Below are 17,063 nucleotides of genomic sequence, written 5' to 3'. Positions count from 1 at the left end.
TGAGGGGCGAGTGTCTGTTGGTGGGGGGAACGTGCCATATTAGGGAATTGGCGGCCATCTCTGTGAGGGGCTGTGAGGGGCTAGGTGCTGGAGCTTGGTCGCCATGTTTGGGAATTTATCGACATCTTTGTGAGGGGCAAGGGATCTGAGAGGAGCCACTATGTTGGGGCTTTGTGGCCATCTTTATGAGGGACAAGTTGCAAGCAACCCCGGGCTAATCGCCATGTTTATGAAGGGCAGTGCAAAGTGTCTTAAAAAGATGTTCAATAAGTCTCTACATCACTTATTCCCAGTTTGAAATAAAATGTACTACCCATCAACTGAACCGTTATTAATTATATGAGCTTCTAATTTCGGCCTGAGGGTCACAAACATAAAGTGAGTAATTTCTTATTGTAAACAAGTTAAATAGTTTGCATTTGCCTAATAAATGTAAAACAACTCTAGACAATTGGCAGCATCTGCCATGTTTTGCCTCCCTTACAAAAAGTAGACTTTTTTTTTGTTCCACTGGCAGTTTTGTTCGAGCACTTCCGGTCGTTTCGCCCCGCACAAAGATGGCGCCTGTTTCAACAAACTTTATTGACAGTCGCTCTGGCCTCGCCCTGGCTCGAAATGGAGAGGACAATGGAGGAAGACATGAGCAAGGTTGATGCACAAGAGGGTTCCAGGCCTCCCTGCAGCAATGACACTAAGAGGCACAAAGAGATGGAAAATGTAGCCCTTCAAACAAGCCTCAACTTGGGCCACAGGAAGAATCAAGAGGAAGAGCAGAGGCCAAGCACCCCAAACCCAAACCAAGAGCTTGAGGAGAGCAGACATGGGCCAGATGGGGAACTGGAGCTCACTCAAACAGACCACCTCAATAAACGTCTCCTCACCTCCTTCCTGGAGAAGATCAACCAGCCCAACTTCAACTTCCCCACCCTGCAGCAGCTCAATAACCAGCCTGAGGACTCCAACAAGATGCAGGAGGATTGGTGAGCACCAAGGAGTGGAGTTGGACGTCTGGCTCCTAAATTAAGTGCTTGTGGTTATAGAAATTCCCTTTAATCCTTGAAAAAAAACTCCTGATGTTCCTTTGGACTGAACAAGATGAGAACTGCAGCCCATGTCCTAAGTGGACTGTTTAAAATTGCGTTTAGATGCTCAAAAATCCCCACAACAGAGTGGCCATAGACAATGGATACCTTTCACATCACGGTTCACAGGCAGGTATCAGAAGACTGATGGATTCCTTTTCACCTTCAACGTCTTGCTGCTTGATCTATTTCAGACCACTTTATAGTTGGGTCACTGGATCCAATCACTGAATGCTGTTTCAAGGGGTAGTTTTGAAGTTTTGCCTGTGTTTTTTAATATGATTTTAATATTGTATTTTCATAATCAAAGCACCTGATAGGTTGATCATTTTTGCTGAAAAATCACAATAAATGTTTAATCTAGAATTTGAAGCTTTCTATTTTATCAAATTAATTATTAGTTTAATCTTATTGAGCTTGGAAGTCTTTGTGTTTTTAAGGTGTTTTGAGTGAGTAAATAGGGGTAAAATGCTTCCAAGGTGTCAGCTGTGGCTCAGTTGATGGTACTCCCACCTCTGATTCAGAAGGTTGTGGGTTTGAGTCCCATTCCTTGAGCACCAAACTCCAGGCTGACACTCTAGTGCAATACTAATTAGTGCCATGTTTCAGATGTGATGTGAAATCGAGGTCCTGCCCACTCAAATGGATGTAAAAGGCCTCATGACCCTATTTCAAAGAACAGAGGAGGTGTCCTGGGCCAATATTTATCCCTCAATCAACATCACAAAAACAGATGATTGGTCATTATCACATTGCTGTTTGTGGGAGCTTGCTGTGCACAAATTTGCTGCTGCCTTTTCTGCATTACATCAATGGCTACACTTCACTGTTTTCGTGATGGTGATTGACGGGTACATGTTGGCCCCAGGACACCAGGGAAAACTCCCCTGTTCTTCTTTCAAATAGTGCAATGGGATCTTTTCCATCCACCCCATAGGCACACAAGGCCTTTGTTTAACATCTCATTGGAAAGACAGCACCTCTGGCAGTGCAGCACTCCTTCAGCACAGGGGTGTCAGCCTAGCAGTTTAGTGTAGAGGGTTTTGGATTCCCACACGTTATTAAACTAAATGTCACATTTGAAAATTCAAGCTGTGGGCCTGGGAGTGGGGATCGAGACTGGAACCTGTGCCATGGGCCCATGGTTTGGGTCGCGAGGTGGTTCCTGATGGAATGTGTGAGTGCACTGGAGAGGGAGCTGCTGGTGAAAGCCCCTCCCTCTGCCTCTGAGTCACTCAGTCAGACTGACCATTAGACAGCTCAACCAATCCAACACTCAACTGCCAAGCGGCACAGCTGCTCCCTCGCGGACCACCAGACAGCATGTATTATTAAATGTACCATCTTGCTTTATCAATTCATTCCTATTAGCCGAGAGGTAGGCTCAATGTAGAGAGGAGTATAAACCTCTGGACTGTCCTCCTTAGAGCAGGAGGCGAAATGTCCTAAATCAAATGCAAAGTGAGAAAAAACTTTTTCAAACAGCGAGTAGTAAGGGTTTGCAATGCATTGCCTGGAAGTGTGGTGGAGGCAGGTTCAATTGAGGCATTCAAGAGGGCATCGGATGATTATTTAAATAAAAACAATGTGCAGGGTTACGGGGAAAAGGCACTAAGTTAAAATGCTCAGAGAGCTGGTGCAGACACGATGGGCCGAATGGCCTCCCAAACCATAACAATTCTGTAATCCTCAGGAGAGTAAATAAGGAGAAACCATTTCCAGTGGCAGCAAGCTCAGGAACCTTGGCAGAGATGGTGGCGTAATGCTAATGTCATCCAGAGGCCCAGGCTAATACCCTGGGGATCAAAACAGAAAATGCTGGAAAACCTCAGCAGGTCTGGCAGCATCTGTGTTATGCAGACGTTTTAGATGCTGCCAGACCTGCTGAGTTTTTCCAGCAATTTTTGTTTTCATTTCAGATTTCCAGCCTCCGCAGTATTTTGCGTTTATTTTAATGCTCTGGTGACACAGGTTCAAATCCCACCACAGCCGCCTGGGGAATTTAAATTCCACTAATAAACCTGGAATATAAAGCTAGTCTCAGAAATGGTGACCATGAAACCATCATCAAAGATAAAAGCAAAATACTGCAGATACTGGAAATATTAAATAAAAACAGAAAATGCTGGAAAAACTCAGCAGGTCTGGCAGCATCTAAAACGTCTGCATAACACAGATGCTGCCAGGTCTTATAGCATCTGTGGAGAGAAACGGAGTTAATGTTTCAAGTCCATATGACTTCTTCAGAGCTAAAGAGAAGTAGAAATGTGGTGAAATTTATGCTGTTTAAGTGGGGTAGAGGAGGTGAAGCTGGGTAGAAGGCCAGCGATAGGTAGGGGCTGAGGAGAGATTGACAAAGATGTCATGGACACAAGGCAAAAGGAGTGTTAATGGTAGTACTAAGGGCTAAAGAAGGTGCTGATAGTGGCATAAAGATAAGAAAGCAGAATGTGTTAATAGCAGAGCAAGGGTCAGCGCTCTGTGAAAGAACAACATGGAACAAGTAACAGATGGCCCTTTGGGGGTGGTGTGGTGGGAGAGGGAGGGTGGCGGTGGTTCTGCTATTGTTCTGCTGACCCTTGTTCTACCATTAACACATTCTGCTTTCTTACCTTTATGCCACTATCAACACCTTTTTTAGTCTTTACCACTACCATTAGCATTCCCTTTGTCTTGTGTCCATGACATCATTGTCAGTCTCTCCTCAGCCCCCACCTATTGCTGATCTTCTATCCAGCTTCACCTGCTCCAGCCCCCTTAAACAGTATAAATTTCATCACATTTCTACTTCTCTCTAGCTCTGAAAAAGGGTCATACGGACTCGAAACGTTAACTCTGTTTCTCTCTCCACAGATGCTGTCAGACCTGCTGAGTTTTTCCAGCATATTCTGTTTTTATGAAATTATCATCAATTGTTGTAAAAACCCATCTGGTTCACTAATGTCCTTCAGGGAAGGAAATCTGCCGTCCTTACCTGGTCTGGCCTATGTGTGACTCCAGACTGTGGTTGACTCTTAACTGCCCTCCGAAATGGCCTGGCAAGCCACTCAGTTCAAGGGCAATTAGGGATGGGTAACAAATGCTGGCCTTGCCAGCAACACCCACATCCCATAAAAGAATAAACAAAACCAGAGGGACACAAACTTAAGATTCATTACTAAAAGAACCAGAGGGAGTTATGAGGAAAAATTTATTTACGCAGTGAGTTGTGATCTGGAAGGCGCTGCCTGAAAGGGCGGTGGAAGCAGATTCAAGAATAACTTTCAAAAGAGAATTGGACAAATACTCGGAGGGAAAATTTACAGGGCTATAGGGAAAGAGCAGGGAGATTGGGACTAACTAACTCAATAGCTTTTTCAAAGACCTGTCACAGACACAATGAGCTGAATGACAGCCATGTGTCATTCTGTAAATTCTAATCCATAAATACAAAAGAAAATAGGGAAAAGAACTTGTGGGGGGGGAAGAAGAAACCTCTTGCTTGTCGCTGCCTACTCTCCCTCACTGTCCACTGAATCCTCAATCCCTCTTACATCACTTCAGCTCAGTATCTCTTGATTTTGTATTTTTTTTAAGTGCTTGGAGTTACAATGGAAATTTAAACACTTTTTTCCCCCATGTTTTAGGATTAGCTTTCCCAAAAATTGTGAGCATTTTAAAAAAATCTTCCACGGGTTATAGGATTCATTACGATAGTTGGGCAGGGAGGGACCTGCTGTCCCACTTCCCCAAACACCCCCTCCCAAAAGTTACTCTACCATGTAACAACCCCTCATCAAATTTATATAATTTACCTGAATCATATATCATATAATTATATATAATCAAATTTATATCATTTACCTGAATCATATATCAAAGAATTATATATAATCAAATTTATATCATTTACCTGAATCATATATCATATAATTATATATAATCAAATTTATATCATTTACCTGAATCATATATCATATAATTATATATAATCAAATTTATATCATTTACCTGAATCATATATCAAAGAATTATATATAATCAAATTTATATCATTTACCTGAATCATATATCATATAATTATATATAATCAAATTTATATCATTTACCTGAATCATATATCATATAATTATATATAATCAAATTTATATCATTTACCTGAATCATATATCATATAATTATATATAATCAAATTTATATCATTTACCTGAATCATATATCATATAATTATATATATTCAAATTTATATCATTTACCTGAATCATATATCATATAATTATATATAATCAAATTTATATCATTTACCTGAATCATATATCATATAATTATATATAATCAAATTTATATCATTTACCTGAATCATATATCATATAATTATATATAATCAAATTTATATCATTTACCTGAATCATATATCATATAATTATATATAATCAAATTTATATCATTTTGCTGAATTAGATGAAACCTTAATGAGAATCTCGCACCTATGCTGACTGAGGAAGTTCGGCAAAGCAGTCAGTATAAAATCGCTTTTGTGCAAGACTGAAGTAGACATTTTGGAGATCACCACAGAAAGTGAGAGCTGGGGGAAATCAACTCATCCCAGATTCCATGAACAAGCTTAGGAAACTGAACGAAAGAAGATCATTCGGTCCATTAAATCCAATCCCTACCCAGCTAGGATACACTCTACCCTATCACGGATTCCATCCAACCATCAAATCTCTTCCCACAGCCCATGTATGCTCTTTCCCCATTGTGAAATTTGCCCCCCTACCCATTTCCTCTCTCTCTCTCTCTCTCTCTCTCTAGGGTAAGTTCTGTTTGAATGCTCTGTAAACACCAAAGATTATCACAAAGTTTGTGGCAATGCAGAAGACCCCGGGAGTTGTCCTGATTCCGAGGTCTCTGTTACAGTGGTGTGCCGTTGGCATTGTTCAGCTCCTCTTGAAGCCTCGTCACTTTCTCCTCCAGTGCTTGAATCTGAGCAGCCTGTCGCTCAGGCATGGTGCTCACCTGCGAGTGCAGTTTGCTCAGCTGGTTCTCGTACTTCCTCTTGGCGTTTCTATATGCTGTCGACATGGCGCTGCACCAGAGAAATGAGAGCTTTAGCCAGAGCGTTGTTTAATCTGATAATTAAATTCAGAAACCACACTAAATGGTAAATGGACAGGTACAAAAATAATTTAAAAGCTAACGGAATGTTGGCCTTTATCTAAAGGGATCGGAATACATAGGGATGGAAGTTTTACTAACGTTGTAAAATCTTTGGCCAGACCCACTGCTGGAGGGACTGTGTTCAGTTCTGGGCAACACATCTCAGGAAAGAGATATTGGCCTTGAAAGGGGTGCAGTGCAGATTCATCAGAATGATACCGGAGTTTAAAGGGTTAAATCATGAGGACAGGTTGAATAGGTTAACCTTGTATCCCCTGGTGTTCAGAAGATTAAGGGATGATTTAATTGAGGTGCTTAAGATAATTAAAGGATTCAATATGGTCGACAGAGAGAAAGTATTTCTTCTGACTGGGGGCTGGTGGGGGGTTTGGGAGGGGGATGCGGCGGTTGTTGGGGAGAGTCCAGAACAAGGGGGCACAACCTGAAATTTAGAGCCAGGCCCTTCAGGGGTGATGTCAGGAGGCACTTCTCCACACACAGGGGAGTGGAAATCTGGAACACTCTCCCCCAGAAAGCTGCTGAGGCTGGGAGGTCAGTTGGAAATTTCAAAACAGAGATTGATAAATGTTTGTTGGGTACGAGGATTAAGGGTTAGGGAACCAAGGAGGGAGATGGAGTTAGTATACAGATTAACCATGTCCTGTTTGAATGGCAGAACAGGATAGAGAATGGGGCCTCCTCCTATTCCTGTGTAGATTCAGATGAAGTGCTGGACATGAGAAGGATTGAAAAGAGTGGGAAAGAAAATGATACAGTTGAGGGAGTGAAGCTCTGGTTGAAGATTGAAGATGATTGACTGAGAGTTGCCTTCCCTGATCCTTGCTCCTCACCAGCTGCTGAGCTTGGCAGGAAAGTGCCCACCATTTCCATGCACAGAGCCTGGGATCTTACAGATATAATGTGGTTAGACCACAGTTGGAACATTATGCACAGTTCTGGTCTCCATATAAGATCAACAGCCCCCCTCTAGCCCAATAACCCTGTTTCCCCGGATACCTGTATGTTTTCCTCAGCTCCTTGGTTAGTTCCTCAGACCGTTCCTTCTCAGTATTATTGTTTCTTATCATTTTCTCCAGGGATATCACCAGCTCCTCAATACGTTCTCTCACTTGTTTCTCCCTGTGGGACAAGTCACAGCAACTTTACTCCTTAAACTTTCACAAACTTCAGGTTAAACCACAGCAACTTTACTCGGTGAGTGAGTGTCCAAGAGGGTAAGGAGGGGTACTGTATCTCTGCACTGTCCCCATCAAACGCTCCCAAGTCAGGTACAGCACGGGGTCAGATACAGAGTAAAGCTCCCTCTACACTGTCCCTTTGTGATAAATTGTATACAGAAAGTGCTTCATAAAAACCAGATAAAAATTTGACACCAAGCCAAATAAGGAGATACTTGGAGAGGTGGCCAAAAGCTTGTTCAAAAAATTATGGGTCTTTATAGAATCGTCACTACATTTTACATTTGTATCAGTTTATTCTTTTAGTTTTATATTGCTCCTCACCCTCTGGTGAGCAATGACTTCAGCCTTCCCAATATTTAATGTGGGGTATTTCTGTTCCTCCAATACTGGATGTCAGATAGACATTGTGACTAATCGGAGGCAGTGGAAGGGTCAAGAAAATGACCTAATCCTGTGACTAGGGAACACACCCAGAACACAGCAACACGGAGGGTCAAGAGAGGCGGTGGAGAGTTAGGGTTGAGTATCCTCAACAAAACAATAAAAGTTCAGCTGGAAGCTACAGATAATGTCACCCAGGGTCAGCTTGTGGAGGAGGGTTTAAGACAGTAAGATAACCCACTGCTTCACGTGCATTCTCACATTAATAGATCAACTTGCTTTGTACTTCCTTTTCATCACTGGATATGGCAAGATGACTCTCATGGGGATACAAGCAAACATTCTAAATTGACATATATTAAGAGCCCAGCTATTCCATCGGACTTGGCCCACATACCATGATGACCTCTCTCTCCCCTGCTACCCTCTTCCCTGCCATTTAATCTCCTGGGAGAGGACACAAAGTCCCAAAGAGAAAAACCCCAGGCCAAATTGGGAAAAAAATTATTCTGGGAAAATTCCTCGCTGACCCTCTCAGACGATGGAAACCTGTACAGGGGATCACATAGAGCAAATGTTTTCGATAAAGACACTAACCTTTTTACTGTGCACTCTCTGCTCCTGTCGGAAGCAGTCCTGCTTCCTATTGAAGGTACAGAGTCAGCACCCACCACACCAGTTGGCAAGTCAAAGTCACTCCACACAAGTACCAAGGAACGACCCTTTCCAACAAGAGAGAGTCTAACCATCTCCCCTTGATTTTCAATGGCATTATGATCATTGAATCTCCTGACATCAACATTCTGGGGGCTACCATTGACCCGAAACTGAACTGGACCAGCCATCTAAATGCTGTGGCTACAAAAGCAGGTCAGAGGCTGGGAATTCTGCAGAGGGTAACTCACCTCCTGACTCCCCAAAGCCTGTCCACCATCTACAAGGCACAAGTCAGGAGTGTGATGGAGTACTTTCCACTTGCCTGGATTAATTTTTAAAATATTTGTTCACAGGATGTGGACGTCACTGGCTGGGCCAGCATTTATTGCCCATCCCTAATTGCCCTTGAGTAGGTGGTGGTGAGCTGCCTTCTTGAACCGCTGCAGTCCATGTGGTGTAGGTACACCCACTGTGCTGTTAGGGAGGGAGTTCCAGGATTTTGACCCAGTGACAGTGAAGGAACGGCGATATATTTCCAAGACAGGATGGTGAGTGACTTGGAGGGGAACTTCCAGGTGGTGGTGTTCCCATGTGTCTTCCGCCATTGTCCTTCTAGATGGTAATGGTCATGGGTTTGGAAGATGCTGTCTGAGAAGCCTTGGTGAGTTGCTGCAGTGCATCTTGTAGATGGTACACACTGCTGCCACTGTGCGTCAGCTGTGGTGGAGGAAATTAATGTTTATTGTGGTGAATGGGGTGCCAATCAAGCGGGCTGCTTTGTCCTGGATGGTGTCCAGCTTCAGCAGTGTTATTGAGCTGCACTCAGGGCAGATGGTGGGGTAGTGGTAATGTCATTAGACTAGTAATCCAGAGACCCAGGATAATGCTCTGGTGAAATGGAACCACCCACCAGCTGGTCTATTCCGATTCTTACAGAGTTTAAACTGCCCTCTCCTGGGCCTCCCCAATCTATCAAACTGGAATAATCAATAGGCACACTGTCCAGATCTATAATAAATTTATAAAGTTTTATCGGGTCACCTCTACGTCCAGGATATTCTGTGCTTACCGTGTGGAGGCTGCAGTAAGTTCAGACACTAGTTGGTCACTGCGGATTTCAAGATCTTCTGATGCTGGAGCAATCTCCTAAGAATGGAGCAGAGTCAATCAGACCTTGACAAGAGCTTCAGGTAAAAGTATACAATTCTGACTGCTCTGATCTATTCCGTCATTTTCTCTCTCCTCCTGTCCCTGAATTATGATCTCTCACTGGGATCCACAGGGGGTCCAGTGGCCATCTCCAGCGGTCTCAGCACATGACCAGATTTTGTCTGTAAGCCAAGATTGAATGTTGCATCGTTTTCGAGGCCACAGACCAAAACATTACGTTTTCCAGCAATGGTCACCAGATAGTGGTCAGGAGCAGGAATACTGAGACCCCATTAATAAGATATCTGTTCACTGACTGGTATCTCTGTTCTTGGACGTACCTTCTTGACGCAGTCTGCGATGGGTTGCTTTTGCAGACACTCTTCTCGCTCTGCTTGCCAATGTACGAGGAGTAGGATTGCAGCCTCATCCTGTGACTCCTGGGATCGCAGCTTCTGCTCCAGGTTTCTCCTCTCCTTCTTCAGCCAACTCAACTGACCTTTCAGCCATGACAAATCATCCTGATAATCCATCAAGGAGCAGCAGAACACAGAGACTATCAATATATAATTAGATATTTGACAACAAGTAACTGTTGCCTAGGACAATGAAGTTCAAAGGTCGCTCAAAGAGAGCTGCAAGAAGGGGGTTGGACCCCTTTAAGGTTTGCCTTGATTTCCACGCCCTCAATCCCTCAAACCCCTGACTGTTACTGAGATATAGGTTCCACCAATCAACTTGTACTACTTGAGCTACATGTGAGCCTGGGTCAGTGTGTTGCACTCTTGCTTCTGGGTCAGAAGGTCATGGGGTTTGAGCCCCCACTTTGGAGAGTTAAGCCTCTAGTCTAGGCCATCATGCCCAGTGCCAGAGCTCTTAGAGTGTTGCACTGTCGGAGGTGCCATCTTTTGGATGAAACAGTTAAACTGAGGATCCATCCACTCTCTCAGATGGACGATAAAGATCCCATGGCACTATTGGAAGAAGAGCAGGGGGGACTCCTCCCCTGCGCCCTGAGGCCAATATTTATCCCTCAACCAAATCGCTAAAAACACGCTATCTGGTCATTATCACATCGCTGTTTGTGGGATCTTGCTTAGCGAAACTGGCTGCTGCATTTCCTACATTACAACATTTACTGCACTTCAAGAATACTCAGCTGGTTGTAAAGCGTTTTGGGACATCCTGAGGCTATGACAGGTGCTAACAGTAACAATCCTGCTGCTCACCTCAGCTAATCCACTTACAGAAACTGGCCATTCAGCCCATTCTGTCTGTGTTGGTCATTTTCTTCCCCACAAGTAGTATCCTAAACCCACGTGCTCACCCTCTGTCCATATCCCTTTATTCCCGTCAACCAGTGTGACATGCTGCTTTTTCTATGCGTCTTAGTGTCTGTTTACAAGGCTCATGAGAGACAGGAGGAAACATAGGAGAATGTACAGAGACTGGAGAAGCTGGGATTGTTCTCCTTAGAACAGAGTAGGTTAAGGGGGGATTTAATAGCAGTGTTCAAAATCATAAATGGGTTTTGATTGAGTAAATAAGGGGAAACTTTCCAGTGGCAGGAGAATCAGTAACCAGAGGAGACAGATTTAAAATAATTGCCAAAAGAACCAGAGTAGGACATGAGGGGAAATTTTTTACAGAGTTGTTAAGAGTTGTTTTGATCTGGAATGTGCTGCCTGAAAGGGAGGTGGAAGCAGATTCAATAGGAACTTTCAAAGTGCTGGAAAAGCTCAGCAGGTCTGCCAGCATCTGTGGACAGAGAAGCAGAATTAATGTTTCGAGTCAAATATGACTCTTCTTCAGAACTGAAGCAGAGTCAAGTTGGACTCGAAATGTTGCCTCTGTTTCTCTCACCACAGATGCTACCAGACCTGCTGAGTTTTTTCAGCACTTCCTGTTTTTATTTCAGATTTCCAGCATCTGAGGTATTTTGCTTTTACTTTCAAGAGGAAATTGAATAAATAGATGTGTGAAGGGGAGAAAATTAGAGCTATGGGAAAAGAGCGGGGCAGTGGGAGTTGGCACAGGCACGATGGGCTAAATGGCCTCTTTTTCTGCTGTAAGCTTCTACAATTCAGCAGGATCAGGAGGAGCCCATTCAGCCCCTTGAGCCTGTCCTGCCATTCAATTAGATCCTGGCTGATCTGAATCTGAACTCCATCTACCCACCTTGGTTCCGTAACTCTTAATACCCATACCCAATAAAAGTCTATCAATACCCTCACCAGGGGCACTTACCCTGACAGTCACAAGTTCTTGCAGAACTCCCTTCTTTCCCTTCTTGTGTTGATGAACCATCCCAGGTGAACGTGCGCTGATCCCAAGCACCACCAGGCCCTGTGTAGCCGTTCCAACCTCGCTGCTTCGTGACCTGGCCTCACCATCCCAGGGGGCAGGGGGATAGTGCTTCAGGTGGGGTGGAGTGTCTCCCAGTTCCAGGATGGTCTGCACTACTGCAGCACGGCTGACTCTGAGCCTTGTAACGTCTCCTCTCAGACGAGTTACAATGTCGTCAACTGGCTCCCCTGAGATATTGTAAGTCCTGCAATTTAGAACAAAGAATTGAATCTGGAGTAGGCCATTCAGCCCTTTAATCCTTCTACACCATTCCACAAGATCATGGCGGAATTGTTGCCTCAACTCCACCTTCCCACATTATCCCCATGTCTCTTAACTCCCTCAGTGTCCAAAAATATATCGATCTTGGTCTTGAATATACTCAACAATTGTCATTCATAGCTCTCTGAGGTAGAGAATTCCAGAGATTCACAACCCTTTGAGGGAAGAAAATTCTCCTCGACTTAGTCCTAAATGATCGACCGTTAGTTCTGAAACTGTGACCCTGTGCTCCAGCTTTCCCAGTCAGGGGCAACATCCTCCCAGCATCTACCCTGTCAACAGCCTTAAGAATTTTATATGTTTCAATGAGATCACTTCTCAGTCTTGTAAACTGTGGGGATATCGGTCTAGTCTACGCAATCTCTTTCTTTACCTAAATAACCATCATTCATGCTTAAAGGGTTAAATTATGAGGACAGATTGCAAAGTCTAGGCTTATATCCCCTTGAGTTTAGAAGATTAAGGGGTGATACAACCGAGGGGGGTTTAAGATGACTATCTCTGTAACTTCCTTCAGCCCTACAACCTACTGAGATCACTGCCCTCCTCCAATTCTGTTCTGTCGTAATTCCTCAATTTTAATCTCTCCACCATTGGTGCCTTCAGCTGCCTCAACACTAAGCTCTAGAATTCCCTCCATAAGCCTCTCCACCTCCCTCTCCTCCTTTAAGATGCTCCTTAAAACATACTCCTTTGGTCAAGCTTTTGGTCACCTGTCCTAATATCACCTCATGTGTCAAATTGTGTTTGGTTACAGCACTGTGAAGCACCTTGGGATGTTTTACTGTGATAAAGGTAGTAAGAAAATGTAAGTTGTTGTTGAGACGCACAGTATTTAAACTCACCTGTGCTGCATGTGTTCTGATGGGACCTGATGGTGATGATCAACAGTCATTGAATAAATACCATGAACATTCACTGTTGGTGTACCAGTATCAACCCCTGGCACTCCTTCTGTGCCCTTACTGCCAAATCTACCATCTTTGTCCATGCACCAATGAGCTGAAGAGAAAGCAGAAAAAAACAGTTAGTCACGGCTGATCTGCCCATCCACGACCCACACACAGCAGCTTACATTTATCTCATGAAGCAATATAACTCAGAGAGAAGCCATTTGCCCCATAGTGCCAATGCTAACTCTTCAAAAGAACTAATAAAACATTCAAGGTCACTTCACAGGAGCATTATCAAATAAAATTTGAATTTTTCTGCTCTTCTTCGAATAGTGGAACATTTGACATCCATCTGAGAGGGCAGAAGGCCCTCAGGTCAACATCTCATTTGATAGATAGCCCCTCAGACAGTGTAGCACTCCCTCAGTACTGCCCCACCAACAGTGCAGCATTCCCTCATTACTAACCCTCCGACAGTCCAGCACTCTTTCAGTACTGCCCCTTTGACAATGCAGTGTTTCCTCGGTACTGACCCTCCGACAGTGCAGCGTTTCCTCGATACTACCCCTCCGACAGTGCAGCGTTTCCTTGATACTGTCCCTCCGACAGTGCAGCATTTCCTCGATACTACCCCTCTGACAGTGAGTGTTCCCTTGGTACTACCCCTCCAACAGTGCAGCGTTTCCTTGATACTGTCCCTCCGACAGTGCAGCATTTCCTCGGTACTACCCCTCCAAGAATTTTCCAAAGCAATATATTTCTAGTCCAATAGGAAAGGAGGCACTGCTAGTCCTGGTTCTTGAGAATGAGGTGAGCCAGGTGGATCAAGTGTCAATAGGGGAATGTTTATGGGACAGCGATCATTGTATCATAAAGTTTCGGTTGGCTATGGAGAAGGACAAGGAGCAATCCAGGGTAAGAATAATCAGCTGGGGGAAAACCAACTTCAATAGGGTGAGAATGGATCTGACCCAGATAAATTGAAATTAACCATTAGCAGACAAAACTGGAACTGACAAAGGGCTGCCTTTAAAGAAGAGAGAATTCAAGTGCAGTTAACGTTTATCCCCACGAAGGAGAAAGGCAGGGCAAACAAATTCAGAGCTCCCCGGATGATGAAAGAGATAGAGATGAAGAAGAAAAAGTGTGATTATAACAGATGTCAGGTGAATAATACACTCAAAACCAGGCTGAATATAGAAGGTTCGGAGGGGAATTGAAAAAGCAATTAAGAGAAGCAAAGAGAGAGTATGAGAAGAGACTGGCAGCTAACATAAAAGGAAATTCAAAAGTTTTCTATAGGCATATAAATAGTAAAAGAATGGTAAAGGATGAATGGGGCCAAATGTAGGGACCAAAAAGGGGGATTTACACATGGAGGAAGGGGGCATGGCTGAGGTATTAAATGAATACTTTGCATCTATCGTTACCAAGGAAGAAGATGCTGCACAGGTCATGATGAAAGAAGAGGCAATTCAGACATTTGAATGGCTTAAAATTGATAAGGAGGAGGTATTGGACATGCTGTCTGTACTTAAAGTTGATAAAGCACCAGAACCAAATGAGATCCATCCAAGGATATTGAAGGAAGTGAGAGTGGAAATTGTGGAGACACTGGCCATCAATTTCCAGTCTTTCTTAGACTTAGAGACGGTGCCAAAGGACTGGAGAATTGTACACTTTACACCCTTACTCAAAAAAGTGTGTCAAGGTAAGACCAGCAAATAGTCAGTTTAACTTCAGTGGTGGGGAAGCTTCTAGAAACAATAATTCGGGACAGAATTAATAGTCACTTGGGCACATGCAAGTTGATTAAGGAAAACCAGCAGGGAAGCTCCCACCCCACCCCTGTCCCTCTCTCCCTCTGCCGCTTTGCCTGGCCCCAGGTCCTCCTCCCATTTCTCCAGTGAGTGGGGTGTACATGCAGAAATGAGCTATTTGAGGATGGTGAACCACGTTAACAAGGCTTCTCTGGTCTAGTGCACACTCTCAGATGTGTTCATTTAATTTGCTTACCCAGGTCTTTGAGGAGCCTGTTTCCTGCCGCAAACTGCTTCCGCATGGAGCTCCCTTTAGTTTCAACCTCAGCCAGGAGCAGTTCATAGACGTCAACGCATTCCTCACTATAGGAAACAAAAATTCAAATGCTCGTTTCTAGAAGAATAGCATTGACGAAGTGTTCTGTTAAATTTCTATCAGACCTGGGGACACAGTTTTGCTCTCCATATACCTTGGTTAGGTCAGCCTCGGAATACTGTGCATAGGTCTGGTCTCCATATTACAAAAACAGATAAAAAGACACAGGTTACAAGGGCTTAAAATAGATTTACAAGGCCAATACTAGAATTGGGAGGTCACAGCTGTCAGGAAAGACTGAACAGGCTGGAGCACCTTTCTCTAGAAAAGAGAAGGCTTCGGGTGACTTAATAGAGCTCTTAAAATCAGGTCAATGTAAAGAAAATGTTTCTATTCGTGAGGGACATCAGAACGAAGGTCATACATATTGGATAGGCACTAATAGATCAAATTAAGAATTTAAGAGAAATTTGGTCACCCAGAGAGTGGTGAGAATGTGGAACTATTCTAGGAGAGGGAGTGGTTGAGCAGAATAGTATCGATACATTTTAGGGGAAGCTGGCTGAACACATGAGGGGGAAAGGGGTAGAAGGAGATGCTGATAGTGTGAGATGAAGGTGGGTTGGATGAGGTTTGGGTGGAACATAAAAACCTGAATTTAGGCTGAATGGCCTGTTTCTGGGCTGCTGTTTATTGGAAGCTCTCCACAAAGTGAATCAACACTGCACTGTCTGGGTTGAGTTCACTGATCTGAGGGTAATGGGTGAAGGTGTTGGACTCTCTGCGTCCTCATCACTGCCCAGAGTGAGTGCAGGAATTCAGGCATGAGCCAAGGCTTATCTCCGCCATGCCAGTCACCATCTAAACTGATACCCCATGTGCGGGCACCTGGGTGAGGCATCTGACTCAGGCCTGCAACTCTGGAAAATTCAGTGAGAGTCAATGCCATTGAGGGAATCATAGAATCTCACAGCACTGAAGGAGTCCATTTGGCCCGTCATGTTTGTGCCCGCTCTTTGAAAGAGCTTTCCAATTAGTCCCACTGCCCTGCTCTTTCCCCATTACCCTGTACTTTTTTTCATCTTCAAGTGTCTATCCAATTCTCTTTTGAGAGTTACTATTGAATCTTCTTCTGCTGTCCTTTAGTGAATTAAATTTATAAGTGCTGCACTTCACAGCACTGCCTGATAAAAGAAAGACCTCGCATTTCTGTAGCACCTTTCATTATTTTAGAAGAAAGTATTTCACAGCCAATGAAGTACCTTTTTGAAGTGTAGTCACTGTTGTAATTTAGGAAACACGGCAACCTATTTGCACACAGCAAGATTCCATAAACAGCAGTATATTAATAACCAGATAGTCTTTTTTTCTTAGTGAAGTTGATTGAGGGAAAACATTGGCCTGGACACTGGGGAGAAGTCCTCTGCTTTCCTTTGAAATGGTGGCTGTGTGCCCTGTTACGTCCAACAGAGTGTGCAAACAGGGTCTCGGTTATCATCTCAGCTCTAAGGCGGTACCTCTGACAGTGTAGCGCTCCCTCAGTACTGACCCTCTGACAGTGCAGCGCTCCCTCAGTACTGACCCTCCGACAGTGCAGCGCCCCCTCAGTACTGACCCTCTGACAGTGCAGCACTCCCTCAGTACTGACCCTCCAACAGTGCAGCACCCCCTCAGTACTGACCCTCCGACAGTGCAGCGCACCCTCAGTACTGACCCTCCAACTGTGTAGCACTCCCTCAGTACTGACCCTTCAACAGTGCAGCGCACCCTCAGTACTGACCCTCCGACAGTGCAGCACTCCCTCAGTACTGACCCTCCAACTGTGTAGCACCCCCTCAGTACTGACCCTTCAACAG

At 44.1% G+C, this 17,063-nt stretch overlaps 1 protein-coding gene across 2 annotated transcripts in view; it reads right to left on the bottom strand.

The window, feature by feature from the left end:
* Window positions 1–4,225: 4,225 nt before the first annotated feature.
* The window catches only part of LOC144689050 (colorectal mutant cancer protein-like), a 30,585-nt gene continuing 17,747 nt past the window's right edge, over window positions 4,226–17,063 (bottom strand). Inside the window, exons 9-16 of one of the 2 annotated variants that reach the window (XR_013578553.1) lie at window positions 15,148–15,254; window positions 13,084–13,240; window positions 11,858–12,161; window positions 9,952–10,131; window positions 9,531–9,607; window positions 7,239–7,361; window positions 5,465–6,150; window positions 4,226–4,876 (exon numbers count right to left, since the gene is read on the bottom strand). Coding sequence is in view for 1 of the 2 variants with exons in the window: in XM_078556189.1 (XP_078412315.1) it covers window positions 5,976–6,150; window positions 7,239–7,361; window positions 9,531–9,607; window positions 9,952–10,131; window positions 11,858–12,161; window positions 13,084–13,240; window positions 15,148–15,254 (1,123 nt within the window). In the remaining variant the exon portion in view is untranslated. Of the gene's footprint in view, window positions 4,877–5,431; window positions 6,151–7,238; window positions 7,362–9,530; window positions 9,608–9,951; window positions 10,132–11,857; window positions 12,162–13,083; window positions 13,241–15,147; window positions 15,255–17,063 lie in introns of those variants that run through there. The other variant, XM_078556189.1, reaches the window with a different exon arrangement.

Source organism: Cetorhinus maximus, chromosome 13, assembly GCF_964194155.1.
Source record: "Cetorhinus maximus chromosome 13, sCetMax3.hap1.1, whole genome shotgun sequence".
In the NCBI taxonomy this organism is placed as follows: Eukaryota; Metazoa; Chordata; class Chondrichthyes; order Lamniformes; family Cetorhinidae; genus Cetorhinus; species Cetorhinus maximus.
Note: the sequence above shows the minus strand (reverse complement) of the source record. Positions and strands in the feature narration are given on the sequence as shown.